The sequence below is a fragment of the Anolis sagrei genome, chromosome 3 (assembly GCF_037176765.1).
Source record: "Anolis sagrei isolate rAnoSag1 chromosome 3, rAnoSag1.mat, whole genome shotgun sequence".
In the NCBI taxonomy this organism is placed as follows: Eukaryota; Metazoa; Chordata; class Lepidosauria; order Squamata; family Dactyloidae; genus Anolis; species Anolis sagrei.
In genome coordinates, this window is record NC_090023.1 from 186,996,435 (window position 1) to 187,016,833 (window position 20,399).

Below are 20,399 nucleotides of genomic sequence, written 5' to 3' on the forward strand. Positions count from 1 at the left end.
TTGCGAGACTAGTCGCTCTTGTTGCAACGGTGTAGTAATGGTGAAGCCACAGACCATATTTCAGTTCTTGCGGACCACTGGAGGTCCACGGACCACAGGTTGAGAACCACTGGGTTAAATGAACTGGTTGGGAGAGAAATGGGGGACTCAACTATTATCAACCAGTAATCACACAAAAAATGGGTATGATGTATAAAAATGTGGATAATAGATGTTGGAAGCCGGGTTGCAGCTAAATGTAAAAAAAAACCAAGATTATGGCAACAAGAATGATAGACAACTGGAAAATAGAGGGAGAAACCGTGGAGGCCGTGACAGACTTTGTACTTCTAGGTGCAAAGATTACTGCAGATGCAGACTGTAGCCAGGAAATCAGAAGACGCTTACTTCTTGGGAGGAGAGCAATGTCCAGTCTCGATAAAATAGTAAAGAGTAGAGACATCAGACTGGCAACAAAGATCCGCCTAGTCAAAGCCATGGTATTCCCTGTAGTAACCTACGGATGTGAGAGCTGGACCTTAGGGAAGGCTGAGCGAAGGAAGATCGATGCTTTTGAGCTGTGGTGTTGGAGGAAAGTGCTGAGAGTGCCTTGGACTGCGAGAAGATCCAACCAGTCCATCCTCCAGGAAATAAAGCCCGGCTGCTCACTGGAGGGAAAGATACTAGAGACAAAGTTGAAGTACTTTGGCCACATCATGAGGAGACAGGAAAACCTAGAGAAGACAATTATGCTGGGGAAAGTGGAAGGCAAAAGGAAGAGGGGCCGACCAAGGGCAAGATGGATGGATGGCATCCTTGAAGTGACTGGACTGACCTTGAGGGAGCTGAGGGTGGTAACGGCCGACAGGGAGCTCTGGCGTGGGCTGGTCCATGAGGTCACGAAGAGTCGGAGACGACTGAACGAATGAACAACAACAGATGTTGGAAGTGTAAATTACATGTGGTTTGTTTGTTTTTTGTCGTGTCAGGAGCGACTTGAGAAACTGTAAGTCGCTTCTAGTGAGAGAGAATTGGCCGTCTGCAAGGATGTTGCCTAGTGGATGCCCGGATGATTTGATGTTTTTATCATCCTTGTGGGAGGCTTCTCTCATGTCCCTGTATGAGGAGCTGGAATTGATAGAGGGAACTCATCCGCCTCTCCCCAGATTCGAACCTGCGACCTGTCGGTCTTCAGTCCTGCCGGCACAGGGGTTTAACCCACTGCGCCACCGGGGGCTCCTACTACATGTGGTGGTCTTGTGATAAAACAGCAGAAATTTGGAAAATGGTGCATAAGGAATGTAGAAAAATATTGCAAATTGATTTCCAAATTAAACCAGAATATTACCTTTTAGGAATGTTTGATTCAGATATATTTAAAGACACAAGTCTTGATAAATTGTTTACTTTCTTTACGATGGCAGCCAGAATTACTTTTGCTAAATTTTAGAAAGAAGACTTCATTCCTTCAAAAACACAGCGGTTAGACAAAATAATGGTAATAAAAGATATGGATAAACTGACATTCTTGTTGAAACAGTCTACTGGAAGTGGAATGAAAATGACAGACTGGACAGTATTTGAAGACTACGTAAACAAAGATATTAAATAAGAATAGTGACTATTAGTGCAGAAGATGGAGGAAAAAGATTTATTGTGGAAAAAGTGTTTATAACTGTGTGAAGGGCAAAAGGAGGAAGAACGGAAGTGGTCCACGCCTTAGTTACCTCTAGATTGGACTATTGCAATGTGCTCTATGTGGGGCTGCCCTTGAAGACGGCCCGGAAATTCCAAGTGGTCCAACGGGTGGCAGCCAGATTACTAACTGGAGCGAATTACAGAGAGCGGTCAACCCTCCTGTTTAAGGAACTCCACTGGCTGCCGTTTATGTTCCGGTCCCAATACATGTTTTGACCTACAAAGCTCTGAACAGTTTAGGACCTGCCTACCTGCGTGACCGCATTTCCGTCTATGAAACCAAGCGACCTCTTCGATCTTCCGGAGAGGCTCTTCTCTTGCTCCCGCCCTCATCGCAAGTGCAACTTGTGGGGACGAGAGAGAGGGCCTTCTCTGTGGTGGCCCCCCGGCTCTGGAATTTGCTCCCCAGAGATATTAGACAAGCCCCCACCATGGCAACCTTTTGGAAGAGCCTGAAAACTTGGTTATTCCAATGTGCCTTCAATGATTGAATGTAAGATACTCCCTGACCAAACTCTGCATACAATGACCCCAGAAGCACTTTATTTTATGGTTTGTGCAATTAAATCCTACCTCATCCTCGGATACCTGATTTTTATTTTGTCCTATCTCCCAGTGTTTTAAAATTTTATCTTTGAATTTGGCCCTGACCAGTGTGATCATTTGTGTTTTAATGTTAGATTTTATGCTGCTGTGTTACTTATTGATATTGGTTTTGCATTTTATGTAATTTATTTTCTGATTTTCTGTTGTGTTTTTTGTGTTTATATTGTGTTTACTGTATTGATGGGCGTGGCCTTATGTAAGCCGCCCTGAGTCCCCTTGGAGAGATGGAGGCGGGGTATAAATAAAGTTTTATTATCATTCTTCTTATTATAACATTTTCTCCCCCCTTCCCCTTTTGTAGTATGTTAGAATGATACTTTATGATATTTTTATGAAACTCTTTAATAAAAATCATTATTAAAAAAATAACAGTAAATGGATCTGGTAATTTGGAACATATTATTATAGTAGAAGCAAAAGGAAAAAATGCCCAGATTTTGAGAGTAACAAGATTTTCAGTATATAAATCTAAATTTCTGTGAATATGCTCTAGCCTGAAATTTGCTGTGGATTGTTCAAATTGTGTCTCCTAGTAAAAGAATTCGTAACTATCTTGGAGGTTAACTTAGTCTAGGTATACATACATGTTAAGAAGCTAGCGACATAAAAAATAAAACCATTCAAATCTAACCTCTAGATATGTTTTTAGCAGATGTTTTAATGTATGTTTTTAATTTGCTGGATATGTATTGTATGTAATGTATGGCATTGAATTTTGCCTCTATGTGCACCACTCTCAGTCCCCTTCGGGGTTGAGAAGGGCAGGTATAAATATGGCAAACAAATAACCTTTTTTTTTTTAATATTTCCACACCTTGCTCAAAACACCACACAACAGAAGAATGTAAAAAAGTTTATTCAGTCTAATCCAAGATGTGACCATAAACTGCACTACTAAAAACATTTTAACAGCACAGTAAACCAAGGTAATGTTTTTGCTACAGAATTTAAAATAATAATAATAATAATAATCTTACATTCTTCACAGTACATTTGTAGTGATATACAATAATTTCAGCAATTTCATCACAGGATAAATTCCAAACCAACCCATTGCACCGTTAACTTCTATTCTGTGTTAGAGAGGGAGATTAAAAAATCAGAAGGGCTGGTATATATCCTATAAAGACCACCTAAAAGGCTTCTGGCAATGAGGATTTCTGCAAGAAATGTTCTATAGCACTGAAAACCCATCCTATAGAAAGTCAGGATTTTGCAGTATAGTGCTGCATGTACAAATACATAACAAGAATCCAACTGACAAAAAGCTTTTGTAGTTTTCTGAGTACTTATGACAAAAAACTAAAATATTTCCTATGCTTTAGATTTTCCCCATCACAAATTCATCTATGAATACTAGTTGGTCATTATGTACATTTGTTTACACTTTTAAAACACTATATTTCCATTTTTTTTAAAGTAATGCTTGGGATGAAAAATTATGACTGACAACACAAAGTCCATTTTAAGCATCGCTTCATTTCTTATTAAGGTTTTTGTTTACTAGTTGTTTAAAAAATCCCCATCACAACGTATTATATATATATGCTGCCAAAATCTGAGTAGCTACACATTGGTTCTCTAAACTTGCCCAAATAAATACCACCTGTAAACCTAAAATGATGTGATTATTATACAAGTACAATTAAATTTGTACAGATCATAACATTTAACAGTAACACACTAAACCCATCATCAAGAAAAAAGTGCAGCTTAAAGTATCTCCCATATAATACTCAGTTCTGACATTGACCAGGAAATCCACATCACTGATTAGAACATGACTTGCGCATATATGTATTCAGAACTGAAATCTCCCTTTCTATGTATTTACAAAAAGATGTCCTTTAGTTTGCACAAAAAAGTGCAACGTACAGTCCATGGGATGCTTGCACCCTTTCTCATAATTTCTGTAAATCTTCCAAGGATCTGACAGCAAAGGATGCCACCTAATTTCAATGGCAAACCAGGCAAATTCCATTCAAAGCAAGCGGTTTGTTTTCGTTCCATGCCTTATAACATTTTGCTATGGCTTTCATTAGCGACAAGCCACAAGAAGCCTTTCGAAACACGCAAAATGCTTGTTTCCTGGTCGTACAGTGGGAGCATGGAATCAGCCGCCGACCCATCACAGTAGCCCATTCCTGCTTGATGACACCTATGGAAAACATGTCTAGACAGAAGAAGCTAAGGTGAGAGACAGACATAAATGAAAGATCTAGAAACCATTTCCGTAAACTTGGCTTTCCTTTTAAGCAATCTAAATTTAATATTCATATCCGGATGTTTATCTTTTGCTCTGCACACATGCATGATACCAGAGATGGGTTTTTGAATCATTGTGTCTAGATTTAGCTTGACGTAATAGGAATTCCACAATTGTGGCCATGGCTTCACAGGACACTAAGACGAAGCAATGGCTCTAATATTGCAACTGGTTACATGCCCTGTGTAATTCAGTTTTTCAATTTCACAGGTAGCAAACAGTCAATTATATATAGTACAACTTGCAATACAACCAAAGAGTCGAAAGAAAGCAATTTGATGGAAACATTAAATTAAAAAAAAGCAATTTGCAGGTCTTCCAGGTGCTTATCAAAACCAGACAGGTCCAATTTGAAAAGAAAACACTCTGGCAATCTAGGTTGTGGCATACACGAGCAAAGGAAATACATTAACTTTTGTGATCATGACTTCAAGCAGGTTTTAGGTTCTGACTTTCATGTTCATTATTTATCTTCGACACTGAATAAGAGAAGGAGCCTTATTCATCCACATTAGAGTTACACTTGGCAAGTAAAAAACAAACGGTATCTGACGTTGGCCCATGTAGCAAAGTACTGTGCATTTACTGCAATAAGCGTACAAAAGATATTTCAGTACAGTGTATTAACTTTACAGCTGTTTGGCTTCTCTGTTTCAAAAAAAGGCAATGGTCTGCCCATAGGAAAATGGTTTAGATGTCTTCCGCCACAAAGAAAATGCATTGATGGAAACAAATTACATTCTCGCCCTCAACGACTAAAGAGGATCCATCCTACCATAATAAAGTCCTTTATTAGTCTATGTAGGAAAAAACAATAACACAAGATTCAGCAGCATGTTCTCCAATCTCTGCTCCTGTAGCCAAATAATGAAACTGGTACAATGCTACTGAATATAGTCAATGAGATTGTTAAAGAGTCTGAAATCCAAGGTCACTTAAGCGCCTTCTTGCTCAGGATAGTTCAAAATTTTCCGATGAGCTTGTCGCAAATATTGCTGCTGTTTGAAGTAGACCTTGAAAGCGCCTTTTATTGCAACAAAAGCAATTCCACCCTAAAATAAAAGGGAACAATTATTCACCAATTAGAATAGAATAACACTATTATCATTGTACAATGAAATTCAATGCTTTCCCCAGCACACATTGCAAAAACATCGCACAAATCCCTCCACACTCCAACCATCACCACACAGCCCCCAATGCCACATCAATAAGAAACCATTGAGTTCAATGTAGTTACAGCAATAGGATGAAAGCTATCTCTCTGTTTGTCCTTGTCTTTATCATCCTGTACCACCTGCCAGATTCAATTTAAAAATACATATATGCTGGGTGTGCTGTAACTGCACCAGTATTATTATTATTTACCATATTTGTATACCACCCTTTTGAGCCCAAAGGCAACTCAACTCGGTTTACAGTTGGCAACAATTGCCTGAATACTATAAAATACAATAAAAAACATTTACCATATAATATAAACCATACAGAGCCAATAAAAACACATGAAACATATATCCACAGTGTCTCCTTATTAAAATCAATGTCTGATCACATAATCAAATCATTCCGTTGTTCTATATTTGCCTGTTACAATACCTGCTCAAAAAGCCAGGTTTTGCCTCTTTTTTTTACAGAATGTTAAAAGGGAGCGGACTGATCTGATATCCCTAGGGAGGGCGTTCCACAGCTGAAGGGCCACCACTGAGAAGGCCCTGTCTCTTATCCCCGCCAGATGCAGCTGTGAAGAAGGCAGGAATGAGAGCAGGACCTCCCCAGACAATCTTAAAGTCCTAGATTCAGGCTTGGACAAACCATTTCAAGTCAATACTATATAACCAGTTGCACTACATAACCAGTTGTGCTTATAACCAGTGATAGCTACAATCAGTTACTTCAGACTAGTTCCTTAATACAACCAATACTTCAACCAATTAGTTAAACAACAACTGGTTAACACCTTGGGTATTGGGCGCCTCAGAGGTCCCTATACCAGAGAGAGCAAGGAAAACTGCCGTCTATTCTCCTCAGAAACATCCACATCTAGCAGCTTCGGAATCATTAACTTACCTTTCAAGTTTAAAATATGAACTTTGTTGTGAGGAAATCAAGCTAGTGCCTGGGTGGAGTTAGACCCAAGATCTGTTAATAAATCATTACCCTTTCCTCAAGGCAACAGCGTGGACATTAATTTTGTGTGGTTCCTTGTTTCGAAAGAATGCAATCCAGCATCCCTCAAACTGACAGAGAGTTAAGACACATTAATGCCAAAGAGACCTTAAAAGCAGCTTGGGTGAGACAGCACACTGGCGAGATGGATCCTTAAGAATGCTCTGAGCTTTCTCAAGGCTACAGGACTTATAAAGTTCTCCCAAAGAGGCCCTCCAAAGAGGGCAACCAATGGTTGTGCAGTAATTGTAACCTTTTGGAGCGCCTTCCTACCTGCTACTGTCCTGTTACCAAACCATGTGCAGATGAAGTAAGTTAGGACACTCTCTATAGCTCAGTGGTAGAAAATTACCAGCAGTTTTTCATTAAGTTGTTGGTTCCTTAGAAGTCTCAGATAGTACCATCTCTGCTGGGCTCTCTTAACCAACGCTGTCATATCATTGTCTAAGGTCAGATCCTCCTCAACAGTGACACCCAGGAACTTAAAACTGGCCAACCGCTCCACTTGGTCTCCATTTATGGCCAAGGGCAGGATTTCTGGTCTGTTCTTTCTGTACTACACTTTAAGATCCTTGGTCTTATTGATGTTAAGAACCAGATTATTGTTCCTGCACCATCAAAACAGCCGATCCACCTAATCCTGATAGGTAGACTCATCAAGTTCAGATATAAGCCCCACCACAGTTGAATCATCTGTAAATTTGGTAATGGTATTGCTATGGTGGACAGGGGTACAATCATAGGTGTACAAAGTGTAAAACAGAAGACTCAACACACTGTGACATCCCAGTATTGAGAGTGAGAGCTGATGAGGTATGATTACTTAATCTAACTCTTTGGGAACATCCAACCAAGAAGTCCATAATCCAGGAACAGATTGAATATGACAATCCAATATCCTTAAGTTTAGACACCAGTTTATGTGGGAGGATTGTGCTAAATGCAGAACTAAAGTTTGCAGAAAGCATCCTCACATAGTTCTCCCGTCATTCCAGGTGGGTCAGAGCAATGTGGGGAGTGATAGCTATGGAGCCCTCTGTCAATCTGGTAGCTCTACATGCAAACTGATTTTTTCCAATGTATGTGGAAGGCTTCTAACTTTCTAAAAATGGATTTTACACACCTGACTGCAAGCTGTATTTTTCTCAAATTTAGGCTAATTAAAGCAATTCTATATAAACTTTTGAGATGTACCATTCCGTGTCATTGTGTACCACTCTAATGTTTGTCTTATATAAAAATATCCCATACTGCGTTTACACATGCTTTTGGATGCTTCTGCTCATTTCATTTTAAAATGATAGTTCTTGCCTGTAGAAAAAACTTATTTCTATACAATGACTCCAGTCAGAAAAGGCCTGACAGCTATGGTTTGGAAAACTGGTAATATTCCATAGGCTTAAAGAGTTTCTCTCCCTAGAAAATGTGTGGCTTGTTGACTTTAAATTGCAGACTATTATAGCACTAGTCTTCAAAATATCAACATACTTTAAAGATTAAATAATAAACATGAGTTGGTTTTAAAGTCAATGAATAAACAAAACACATGTCTTCCACAGTGCTGTAGCCCATTGCCTTCAGAATCAAAATTCAAATTAATCATACCTCTTCTTTCCAGAATATCTTAAGACTTGAGGTCTTAAAATATATTCTTGAAAGAATAAGTACGATTTGAGAAGTGCTAAAATGATGACAGTTTCAGTCTGTACTCTTTAATTAGGGTATTAAAGTTATGTCAGCAATACTGAGAGATACTGGGACTTTAGAAGGAGGAGCAGCTTTTTGTTTGCCCATTTCCTCTCTGTTTGAGCCTCTTCTCTCCATTCATCAGCAATATTAAATCCAATGGTTTTTGGTTGCACTGCCGCACCTATTATTATTATTATTATTATTATTATTATCTTTATTTATACCCTGCCTTCCTCTCCAAAGGGTACTCAAGGCGGCTAACAGTTGCACACAAAGCAAATACAAAAAGTAAAAAACAATGAAACAATGCTGTGTGTGTGTTAGGTTATAAATACAGTTAAAATACAATAAATACACTTATAATCCCTCTCTCAACACCTAAATTGTTTCTCTCACGCAAATATTGCATCTTTTATAGGAAATAGCAACCTTCTGAAGCCTCCACTAGTTGTTTGTTATGTATATAATTGCTTAATGCATTGTACATGTGTATATTGGTTTGCCATTTTAACTTAACTCTTTGCAGTGGGAGGGGATGCAGACCATGTGATCAGAGCTCAGACTTCATTTTATAACAATGTTTGTTTTGGACTTCAATAGGAACAGTATGCTTACAGACTGCATTGGACTTTCACACTAGACAGAGACTCTATTAGACTCTCAGAACAGAGAGATGCTTTGGACCATAGACTATTTATTCTAAGAATGATGCCCTCTGTTACCTATACAGAGAAACTATTTCAAATCTGCTTGTAACTGGATTGAAAAGCAAAGTATCTGTATGCTGAACACATTAAGTTTGTGAGTAAACCAACTATGTTACTTTTAAAGAAGTCTACTTTTTTGTCTCTTGAGAGCATGATTTAAAGGCAAATATTAAGGGAGAGTAGATATTTTTGGGCAACTAAAAGAATGCTTCTAAAACTCTGCTGAATGTGTGTGTGTGTGTATTTGTTTATGCATTGGCATATTTTTGTCCCTAGCAGTTCAAAAACACACCTAGGAACATCAGTTTAACAGCTGAGAAACCTAGTTGCCTTACATGAATGCTAGTGAATGCCATTTTCCTAAAATGTTTATGACTCTAACAGGTCGTGCTTTTAACCAAGAGGTTATGGTATTATTTTCCAAAAGATTGTGACTTCTAACAAGGGCATGCCTTTCCAAAGATCATAAAATCTCCAAAAGGTTCTGGAGGTTTCTATTTTCCAAAATCTTTAAATCCATCTATGCTCAGATGCTCCATCTCAAATGCATTATGTAAGAGGCCTTGGATTTATCTTTGCCTCATCTCTCCTTTTCGTTTCCAATATTACATCTGGCGTTAAACTGTATCACTTCTTCCTCGGTAGCACTGGAAAAATACAGCCCTTCACCTTCTAGCCCCTTGACAAAACCTCTAGTACACCCGTTATTGCTCTTGTAATCTGATGTTTTCTTGTCTTCCGTTGTTTCAGCTTGGTCCCCCCCCCCCCCCCCCCATGTCTCTTTAACACTTTGTGGCCAACATGATTCATCCCCTTTGCTCTGAACATGTAAAATCCCTCTTTACATTAGCCTCTTCTCAAATTATGGATCCAACATACACATCTTCAAAGCCTTTCATGGCTTTGCCAGCCACCTCCATCTCTCAATGATTATGTCCTAATAGATCTGATGAAATGTGCTTCTTCTTCAGGCCAGCCATCTTCAGCTTTTTGAAGGTTATCTTCTCCTTCAAGACCCTAACTTTTTGCTTTTGCTGCTCTGTACACTTGAAGCTTCCTTCCCAAATGTCACCTTTTTGTTCCTTCTGGTCATTTCTTAAATATCACTGTTTTGTGAAGCCTCTGGCAAACACTTAGTTCATACACTGACCCGAAAATGGTATCCAAACACATCCAAGTGAAAAAATATTCCTTGACTGCTCCTGTCTCTTACTGCTGATTCCTTTCGCTTCTAGTACAGAGCCTTTTAGAGATACTTGCTGTCTACATTCTGAGGTAGTACACATATTGATAGCTCTATCTTATTGATGAGACGTATTTTTATTATTAATTATGGCCAGTGACCACCATTATCTGGAGAGAAAGGTGGTAACACAATTTCATAATCTCAGTTATCCATTTCTTTTTCTCCTCTTTCCATTTGTATTGATTTGTTACTGCACTTATAAATATTTTTAAATAAAAAAGGAAGCTATTTATCTGTTCTTGGCTGTGGCACCAATACATTTCTCATTCCTTTGTATAATGCTGCTCAATGCTAACCAACTCACATGACCCTGATACTCATGCCAAGCAAATCTGCTTTCAAACTAGGCACAAACCCTGTTTTGTTAAGGAACTAGTTGCATGAAATATGGGTCACAAGCTTTGAAGCAGTTTTCAGTGTCACCACCACATGCTTTAGTGTGATAGTGGGTCACCAAATTAGGATTTGTGCCTCTGATTTAAGTTTCACCTCAAACATACTGTGAACTTTGACCAAAGGCAAACAATGATTAAATATGTCTGTTATGAGTACAGTGGCTAGGAAGCCGTGACTCGGTAGGCATTTAAGAGTTTTTGAGTTGAGATTGGCTCCAGGCATACTGTACTATGAAAAACTGGCATTTCCACTTATTTTCAGTAGCTTAATAAAACTTTTTCACAGCTGTGTCACTGAAAGAGGGCTGGTGTAGCATGTAAGCCAACTAAACTGGATTCTAATTTTGCTCACATCTTGATTTCACTCTGTGTCCCTTCCAAACCATACTTTCTCAGCCTGACCACCTCTTAAAAATTGGTTTTAATAATACTGATGTGTCTAATAGGACCATAATGAAGGTCATTTATAATATTTACAAAGATAAGTGATAATGCATTTGAATGGCTTTCTGTCAGAAATACAACAGAAATGCTGCTGTTATTTTAATATTTACTGATTTTTAAAAATCATGACAGCATAGAGCTTTGTTTCTCGTGTCCCCCCCCCCCCCCCGGTGAGAAAAGCGGTATATAAATAAATAATAAATAATAAATATTATTATTTAAATAAATAAATAATAAATAAATACTATTTAACAGAAAACATGCTTATTATGTGCCATGTTATTTAAAGGCATAACCACAGAAAGAGAAGATTAAAGTGCTCAACAACCCTGCAGGCTCACTTCTATTTAGCATTACATGGTCTTACCAGAATCGTCCTTTGAAGGTTGGAGTTAACACTGCTGAACATCAGCTTGCCAACAATTGTAGCGATAGTGGGAAAGACCAGAGCTCCACACAGAATACGAGTAGCAGAGACGTGATCTGCCAGAGGGTTGGCCTCAGCTGGAATACGAGGAACAGGACATCCAATCCCTAAAGAAAGATGCCATCGCTAACCAAGAATTAGAATTCACTAAACCATACTGGTGTAATAAATTTAAACCTCCAGTTTCAGTCAGCTTTTCAGTATCATGCTTTGATTGTATGCCTATTAAAAAAACCATCTATTTTGCAACAAACCCACACTTGTCAGTATCAGTGGTTCTCAACCTGTGGGTCTTCAGGTGTTTTGGCCTACAACTCCCAGAAATTCCAACCAGTTTATCAGCTGTTAGGATTTCTGGGAGTTGAAGGCCAAAACACCTGGGGAGCCACAGGTTGAGAACCACTGGTCTATTAATTCCTAGTTCCACATATTAGACTAGGGTGTCTCCAAATTTCTGGGGCTGGTGGCCACGCTTGGGTTGTTTAGAGCAGTGCTGTCCAACCTCTGGTCCTCCAGGTGTTTTGGACATCAACTTTCAGCATTCGTGACCTTTGGAGAAGCTGACTAGGGCTTCTGGCAGTTGTGGTCCCAAACAACTGTGGGAGCAAAGGTTGGACACCACTGGTTTAGACAATAAATGTGACGAAGATTGTGAATATGCAGCAGGAGTTACATATCAGCTCCAAATACTAAACTATGTATTTCCCTGGACAAAACACAATATAGCCATTTAGCGGAAGGCAAGCAATACACAAAGAAACATGCACAGAAAGAACACCAGACAGCCCATATATACCGTATATACTCGACTATAAGCCGACCTGAATATAAGCCAAGGCACCCAATTTTACCACAAAAAACTGGGGAAATGTATTGACTCGAGTATAAGTCGAGGGTGGGAAATAAAGCAGCTACTGGTAAATTTCAAAATAAAAATAGATACCAATAAAATTACATTAATTGAGGCATCTGTAGGCTAAATGTTTTTGAATATTTACATAAAACTGTAATTTAAGATAAGACTGTCCAATTCTGATTAAATCGTTATTCTAACCTTCTTCAATGTAAATGTGATTACATATCCTTCCAATAATAACAAAGAAAGTAAAATAATAAGTAATGGAGTAAAATAATGGAAATGTAATAATATCACTAATAATGAGTAAAATAATAAATGTAATAATAGAGTAAAATAATGAATGTAATAACAATAATAGAGTAAGATAATGTAAATGTAACAACAACAATAATAGAATAAAATAATGAATGTAATAATAAAATAGAGTAAAATAATAAATGTAATAAAATAATAGAGTAAAATAATGTAATAATAATAATAGAGTAAAGTAATAAATATAATAATAATAATAATAATAATAATAAGAAGAAGAAGAAGAAGAAGAAGAAGAGAGTAAAATAATAAATAACTTTGACTCAAGTATAAGGTGAGGGGAGCTTTTTTAGCCTAAAAACGGGCTGAAAACTCGGCTTATACTTGAGTATATATGGTAGATATACCTGATGCACTGGAAATCATAGCAAAACACATACAACCTTCACCAAGCAAAACAGACACAACAGAGAAGCAAAACACAGAGACCATACCAAAAACAAAATGGGCAAACCAACTGATAGCACCACCCTCCTGCAATCTTTGTAGCTATCCTATAATTACCTGCCTTTTTTCCCCTGGGCAGATGGATACATTCAAAATGAAGCACTGGGCTTTTTAATTTCTAAGAAGGTTTCCATGGCAGGAGGAATTCTTAGAAATAAGAATGATGCTGGTCGTCTTTCCAGCAGACCACCCTCCTGACCTCAACAGAGATCCCAGCAGTAGAAAGCATTCACATTAGCAATACTATTCATATGAGCATTCTTTTATCCTCCAATCTGTAATAGTTACAGCAAGCCTCACTTAAAAGTCATTTAATAACAATCTGCCTAAACTTTGTTGGGTCATTTCACTTAACCACCAGTAAAGCAAAGAAAAACATCCATATTTAAGATACTTGAATTTGTCCCATCCCTCCTCACCAAAACCCAACCTGGAATTTAATGGCATTACCTGGGAATATACTGTTGAGTATCTGTAGTTTATTAGAATATTTGCGCCACAATCTAAGCACATAGTCTTCCCAGCGAATCATCTTTCCCAATATAAGCATAACCGGGATAGTGGGAAGTCCAATTAAAAGAAATAAGGGGTCAGCTCTTTCCATAACATCAAGGCCCTCTTTATGGCCCACAACCTGTGAAATAAAAACATTGTGTTATTACATTATGTAGGGCACCTACACACATAAAAGTGACTATTTCATAATGGCGCACTTTAGTGGCACTGAACTATACCATTAAACTGACAGATCAACCACAGGGCCAGAGCCAAGCTGCTGAACCAGTAGAGCAACTCATGGGCATCGGGCAATTAACTCTGGGCCCTTCCAGACAGGCCCTATATCTCAGAATCTGATTCCAGGTTTTCGGCACTAAATTATATGAGTCCCCACTGCCAGATAATCTGAGATAAACAGAAAACCTGGCATCAAATCCTGGGATATAGGGTCTGTTTGGAAGGGCCCTCAGTGTCTTCTCCTATATATAGTTTTAAAATTCACTACACCATCATGCCAAACAAGTCTATGGGTTCCTTATTCAATGAAGCAAGTGCACTGAATGTTTGGATGCACAAAATATATTTTAAGTGGAACAAAATAAATACTACTTCCGTAACAGAAAGTAATAGGCTGGTAAACCCAGAAGAACTCTCACGAATAAGGGCGACCTTTCAAAATCTGGATTAATGTTAATTTTCATCAACCCATGTTTGTGCTGATGTGCTGATGAATGATTGCCACAGATAAATAATTAAAATGAAGTATATCAATAGTAATGCATAAGACACATCTATGCAGTTATGGCAAGCTTAATGTCTACATACAATGTTAGCAAGCAGATGAAGAGCGAATTGAAACTGAAGCTGTATCTATACTCTAAGATGGGAGTTCAAAAGAAGTCGGTTCTATGGGTTGCTGTGTTCATTGAAACTCTATAAAATCTCCATAATTGTGAATTATTCTACTCTTATCCTATCTAAAGACCTTTAGACAGCACATATAAGGACTATCTGGGAAGTGAGTGATAATAAACAAGGTTTGAACCCAGATCTGTATCTGACACATAGGCAATCACTGAGCTTACTTCAGCAAATCAGTTTTCAATATAGGCGACACAGACTTACAAAGCTGATGTGGCATGTTAGCTGAAAGACTTAGTTTTTAAAAACCCTGACTTGGGTTGGTGTTTGTCTTTACTTCTAAGGTGACTATAGGCAAGCAATCCCTCTCATCCTCATCCTCCCTTTTCAATTTGCAACACTGACCTGTCTTAAAATGTTATAATCCACAACTAAAGAAAGTACATATAAATAACTTTGCATCTGTTTTAGGTAATAGGCTAAGTTGCTCTTTAAAGTGTTTATTTATTTACAGCATTTATACCCCGTTCTTCTCACCCCGAAGGGGATTCAGAGCAGCTTACAGAATACACATACGGTAAACATTCAATGCCAATTATATAATTAACAAGGACAGATAAACACAAACAGAGGTAAAGGCAGTTTTTCCCATCTCATGTGCTCGTCTCCAGCCATGAGGGGTGCTGTCACTCTATTTTCCATGCTAAAGAGCTTTCCTCCAATCAATGTCCTTTTATAAGGGTGCCTTTATTAACGCCCTGCTAAAAGCGATACCTATTTTATCCGGGTCCCAACTGCTGACCTTCCAATTGGCAGGATTTTTCTGCAGCACAGCAGTTTAGCTTGCTGTGCTAAGTCTGCTGTACAATAGTTCAGTTTTATTTTGTCAGAAACAATTAAATTACTTGGAGTCACAGTAATACACACACCTCAAATAATATATATATTTTAATCTGAGCAATAATGCATAACATAATTTATATGTTGTGTTAATAGTTTATGCCTATGTTTTTGTTTTATATTGTATGTTTTTGTATTATATGTGGAAACCGTTCTGAGTCCCCTTGGGGAGATAGGGCGGTATATAAATAAAGTTTATTATTATTATTATTATTATTATTATTATTATTGCTCTAATCCGCTTGAATGTGTGTATGGATAATATCTTTTCACTTTCTAGAACAAAGGTGTGAAACTGATGGCTTTCCAAACGTTGCTGAATTCCATTCCCATCAGCCCTAGTCAACCCTAGGTTACCCAAGGGTTAACACATGCTGGAAGTACCAGTTCACCAAGAGTCAAATGTTCCGTAAACCAGTTCTGGAGACTTATTGAATAATAATTTAATAGTTCACTCATTCAGTAAAGGGTTTGTCTTTCAAGGGATGTACTAAAACTTAACGGAAAAGGCTACACTGAGGTCAGATTGCCATTGCTTGAACATTCTGCAAGGAATGCCCAAGGAAAGGCCAAAGAAGAGAAGAATTCATAGTGGGAGAGGTCAATAATGAGCAGCAGCATCAAACTCATAAGATATTTTATTTGAATTAGAATTGAAGAAAGATTTTGCATATTTCAGACAGTGAAATGCCTTCTCTACCATGCTCTTAAGCAGGTGTTTTAGAATGAAAATAGATAAGAGGTATGTTGTACATAGGTGTGAGTGAACATGAGCAGAAATATGTGGAAGACGTCTTTCAGAATGTGATAAAGCTGACCATGACACTGTTGGAATTCAACCCCATACTGACAAAATCTGCAGTCCTCAACGAGGAACAGTTAGTTAGTTTGGTATAGGTTGATGGAATTCCCTTGCCCCATGTCTTTTGTATGATGGTTGGAATATATCTGATTCCTTCTCTCCTCTCTGTTTCTGCTCTCATTCCGATTGGTTGTTTAAAATGGATACTTTTCTACTGCCTTCTTACACTTTTGTATGGAGAATATGTGTTGTGTGCTTTGAGATCTCTCTCTGCTTGTGTGTCAAGAGAGAGATAGTAATTGGGTTTTTCCCTCTCTTGAAACCTTAGAAGATATGGGTGTTAAGAGTAGCTCAGACCCAGTTCTTGATTATTAAGAAATGCAGTTATTTCTTATTATTGTAAATAAACCTTTTTGTGGGTTGTTGTAGGTTTTTTTGGCTATATGGCCATGTTCTAGAGGCATTCTCTCCTCTTTTGTGATTTTAAAAGATTGGACTCTGCATATTTGCCCCTTAAGTTCTAAATTCTTTACAGTCACATCGCACGGAACTTCATGATCTGCTTGCTAATGAGCTGACGCTCAACTCTTGTATCCTGTTTATTTTTGGGTGCCGTACTTCTTCTTCTTCTTCTTCTTATTATTATTATTATTATTATTGGTGTATACACTGAATGTGTACCACACTTTTCTGTCTGTATTTATAGGGCAGGGGTGGGGACCCTTTGGTCTTTCCAAAGGTTTTAACTCCCATCTAGCAGGACCTCTAGGATGGCCATGGTGAAGATCTGTAGGACCACTAATCCAAATTATTTGACCCTGAATGTATGTGCAAGTGTTGAATAATATCTGTGGATCTAAATGTCGAAAAGTTCACCAAGAGAAAGAAGAGAATAAAAGAGGAATATCCACAAAGTTAAGGGAAGCAAATTCTGGAGCTAGCTGTAGTATGTGTTTTCTGATCTTCTCTCTGAATTCTCTTCCTTACCAAAAAGTGTTTCTTCAGCAAATCTCTAGCAGTTTCCAGCTTGATTATAATAATTTAATATTTAGAAAGTGTATGTGAACCTGCATCACTGTTACAGCTCCATAAGTAACAGCTGTCCAGTAGATAGAGCCCACCATTATTCCAGCTGCAGCAAACGGACAGGCTTTAGAGATAAGACGATCTGCTAGATCTAAGACATAAACAACTGGACCTATAATACAAAAAGAGAAATAAGGAAAATCAGAAGCTGAAAGAGAATATAACAGTGACATTATGTCAATTCTGACTTAATAAAGTATGTTGAAATGTAAGAAGTGGGATACTTGCCCAGTTGAAATTTATGATTAGGTTAGGAACACATATTATGTAAGAAAAGATAAAGATTCCCCCTGACATTAAGTCTACTTGTATCCAACTCTAGGGGGTGGAGCTCATCTCCATTTCTAAGCTGAAGAGCTGGTGTTGTCCATAGACACCTCCTAGGTCACGTGGCCAGCATGACTGCATGGAGCGTTGTTACCTTCCTGCCAAAACGGCACCTATTGATTTACTCACATTTGCCTGTTTTGGAACCGCTAGGTTGGCAGAAGCTGGGTCTAACAGCGGGAACTCACTTTGCTCCCTGGATTTGATTCACCGACATTTCAGTCAGCAAGTTCAGCAGCTCAGCGGTTTAATCCACTGTGCCACCAGGAGACCCATGTTCTAAAACTTTCTAGAAAATAATCATAATATTTGTATTCCAATGGATACTCCACTAAACCAGTAATGCTATTCATTATTAAATTGCTGTATTTGTTATTGGTAGGTAGATTTTCAATTTAGATTCAGACACTGAACAAACAAAGCCAAGTGTCTTGAGCTGAAAAAGTTAGTCCAGGATATTATCTCAGACCAGCTTTTCTGTTTCCTTTTGCTGCTATCCTTATTTCATCCATTAAATGTCCGACACAGATACAATCTTTTAGATAGTCAAGTAGCTCCTGAAGCTAAGAAATGCAACACGGCATCAATAAAGATGGTAAACCGTGAATTTACATTTAGACAGAAACTGTCTCCATCTGTTCATCTGTTTCTGTTTCATTCGGAAAATGTACGGTATCGTGCCTGTCATAAATATATATGCCAAACATGCAAGGGCTTTCCAATTCCCACTCAAAACAGGGATTCTAGTCTCAGAAATCAATCATTTCAGAGAGTGGGAAAGGATAGAGGAACTAGGAAGGCCTCAGAAGTCCTATAGATTAGATTGAAGTTCTCTTATGTGTGTGAAAGCTTTGTCTAAAGAACTCCAGACCCTATTTTGTAATTATTTTCATTTTTATAACCAGAACAAAAATGAGGAATTAATGGGTAGGGATCCAATACACAAAGTAAAGAAGAAGGGACATACACAAAGTAAACAAGAAATGCATGTGATCTGACATAATCATGAATACAACTATGAGAACGCAACCTTTAAAAAGTGAAAGATTGAGTGAATCAGGACTAATGGATTGTCTATGCATGCCCTTACAAGACTGAGGCTCAAATGGAATTGATAGTCCCAACTACAACCAGCATATTGAATCAGTAATTCAATATATAAACATACTGCATTCAGCAGCCAACCTACTTGATTTGCACCACCCAAACCAGTGTATATTCACATATACTTCCTCCCAGTGTTGAAATAAAAATTTCAACCTAAAAATTACACCAAAATATTATCTTTATAAAATGAAAAAGTCATTTTGTATTAATTTCTTCCCCTAATAAGTGAAGATTAATGCAAGAGCATGATGGAACAGATTTCTGAACAAACAAAAAAATTGCACAATCCATATATTTTAAACCTTCACCTCATATGCTCTGTCCAATCTGTCAGCAATTCAATCTTATTCCATGGATGGGCAAAGTGTGCCTTGGGGTCTGCATGCAGCCTTCCAAGTCTATTTTGGTATTTCAATCCTCCTACAGACCCATTTTACAAAACTAAAAACAGATAGCTGGCCATTTCTCTAGTGGGTTCTTTGGATCCACTGAGATTTGGTTCCAGGACCCCTCATGGAGAACAAATTGTGCGGATGCTCAAGTCCAATTACATGTGATGGCATAGTAAAATACTTAAAATTATATTAAACAGCAATTGCCATTTGGATTCTAAAAATATATATATTTACAAACTGTGGATGGTTGGATTCATGTATATGGGGGTCAGTTGTAATTTTGTATGCCTCCACCCCACTTTCTTTTTTCATATTTTGCAGCCTCTGGAGGGAAGGGGTAGACACTGGCCCCTAGCCCTACTGAAGCTGACTAACAATGGTCTATTTCCTGTTAATAGTTTCTGCATTTTTATTACTATGACCTGCTCTAACAGGTGATAAGAAAAGAACTAATTGCACTAGTTCTGCTCTCCCCTTGCTTCACCAAATGTTCGCATACAGCTGACTGGCACATGCAGTAATTTGGATTGAACTGTTATGGACATCTTACCTAGTTTTGGAAACACTATTAAGTATTCTGCATTGCACTGAGGACAGGCAACTCTGGCTGTACTATTCCCTCTCTGTTTTTCATCCACCCAGCGTTGGAGACACGTTTGGTGAACCCATTTCGTTGAGCCTCTACACCGGCATGGTCGTACCCACTCTGCTGCTCTGTCATCTTCATCAGTGGCAAAACACACCCAACAACTCCTGTAAGTTGAACACAGACCACACATCAGAAAGCTATATACTCAAATAGAATATCAGCAAAAAAATCCTCACCTGTTCATCCTGAGAATTTAGTTAATTTAGGAAGATAATTTTTCATAAACCTATGTTACTAAATCAAATTCACAAAGACCTAGTCCAGCTGTCACCTTTATATATGTACTAGCTTGGGTACTCAGTGTTGCCCAGGCTATTTTTGTAATTCTACAAAATGCATAAGGTTGTGGGTGATCTACAACTGAGTTCATGCCAGGCTAACCCCATGAAATTCCATCAGTACTTAGTTTGTTATGTTTATCAAGTTTGCTCTAGATGCATCATCGGTGGAGTTCAGTGTGCTCTCTGGCTGTAGGATAAACTACAACTCCCACTATGGCAAGTCAGTCCCCTCAAACTCCTACAGTAGGT

At 38.2% G+C, this 20,399-nt stretch overlaps 1 protein-coding gene across 1 annotated transcript in view; it reads right to left on the minus strand.

Annotated features, from left to right (window-relative positions):
• Positions 1 to 3,123: 3,123 nt before the first annotated feature.
• MARCHF5 (membrane associated ring-CH-type finger 5) overlaps positions 3,124 to 20,399 on the minus strand; it is a 42,081-nt gene continuing 24,805 nt past the window's right edge. The window contains exons 2-6 of the mRNA XM_060768707.2: positions 19,771 to 19,973; positions 17,373 to 17,503; positions 13,695 to 13,878; positions 11,567 to 11,733; positions 3,124 to 5,601 (exon numbers count right to left, since the gene is read on the minus strand). Of these exons, the coding sequence (XP_060624690.1) occupies positions 5,485 to 5,601; positions 11,567 to 11,733; positions 13,695 to 13,878; positions 17,373 to 17,503; positions 19,771 to 19,973 (802 nt within the window). The 3' untranslated portion in view covers positions 3,124 to 5,484. The remainder of the gene's footprint in view (positions 5,602 to 11,566; positions 11,734 to 13,694; positions 13,879 to 17,372; positions 17,504 to 19,770; positions 19,974 to 20,399) is intronic.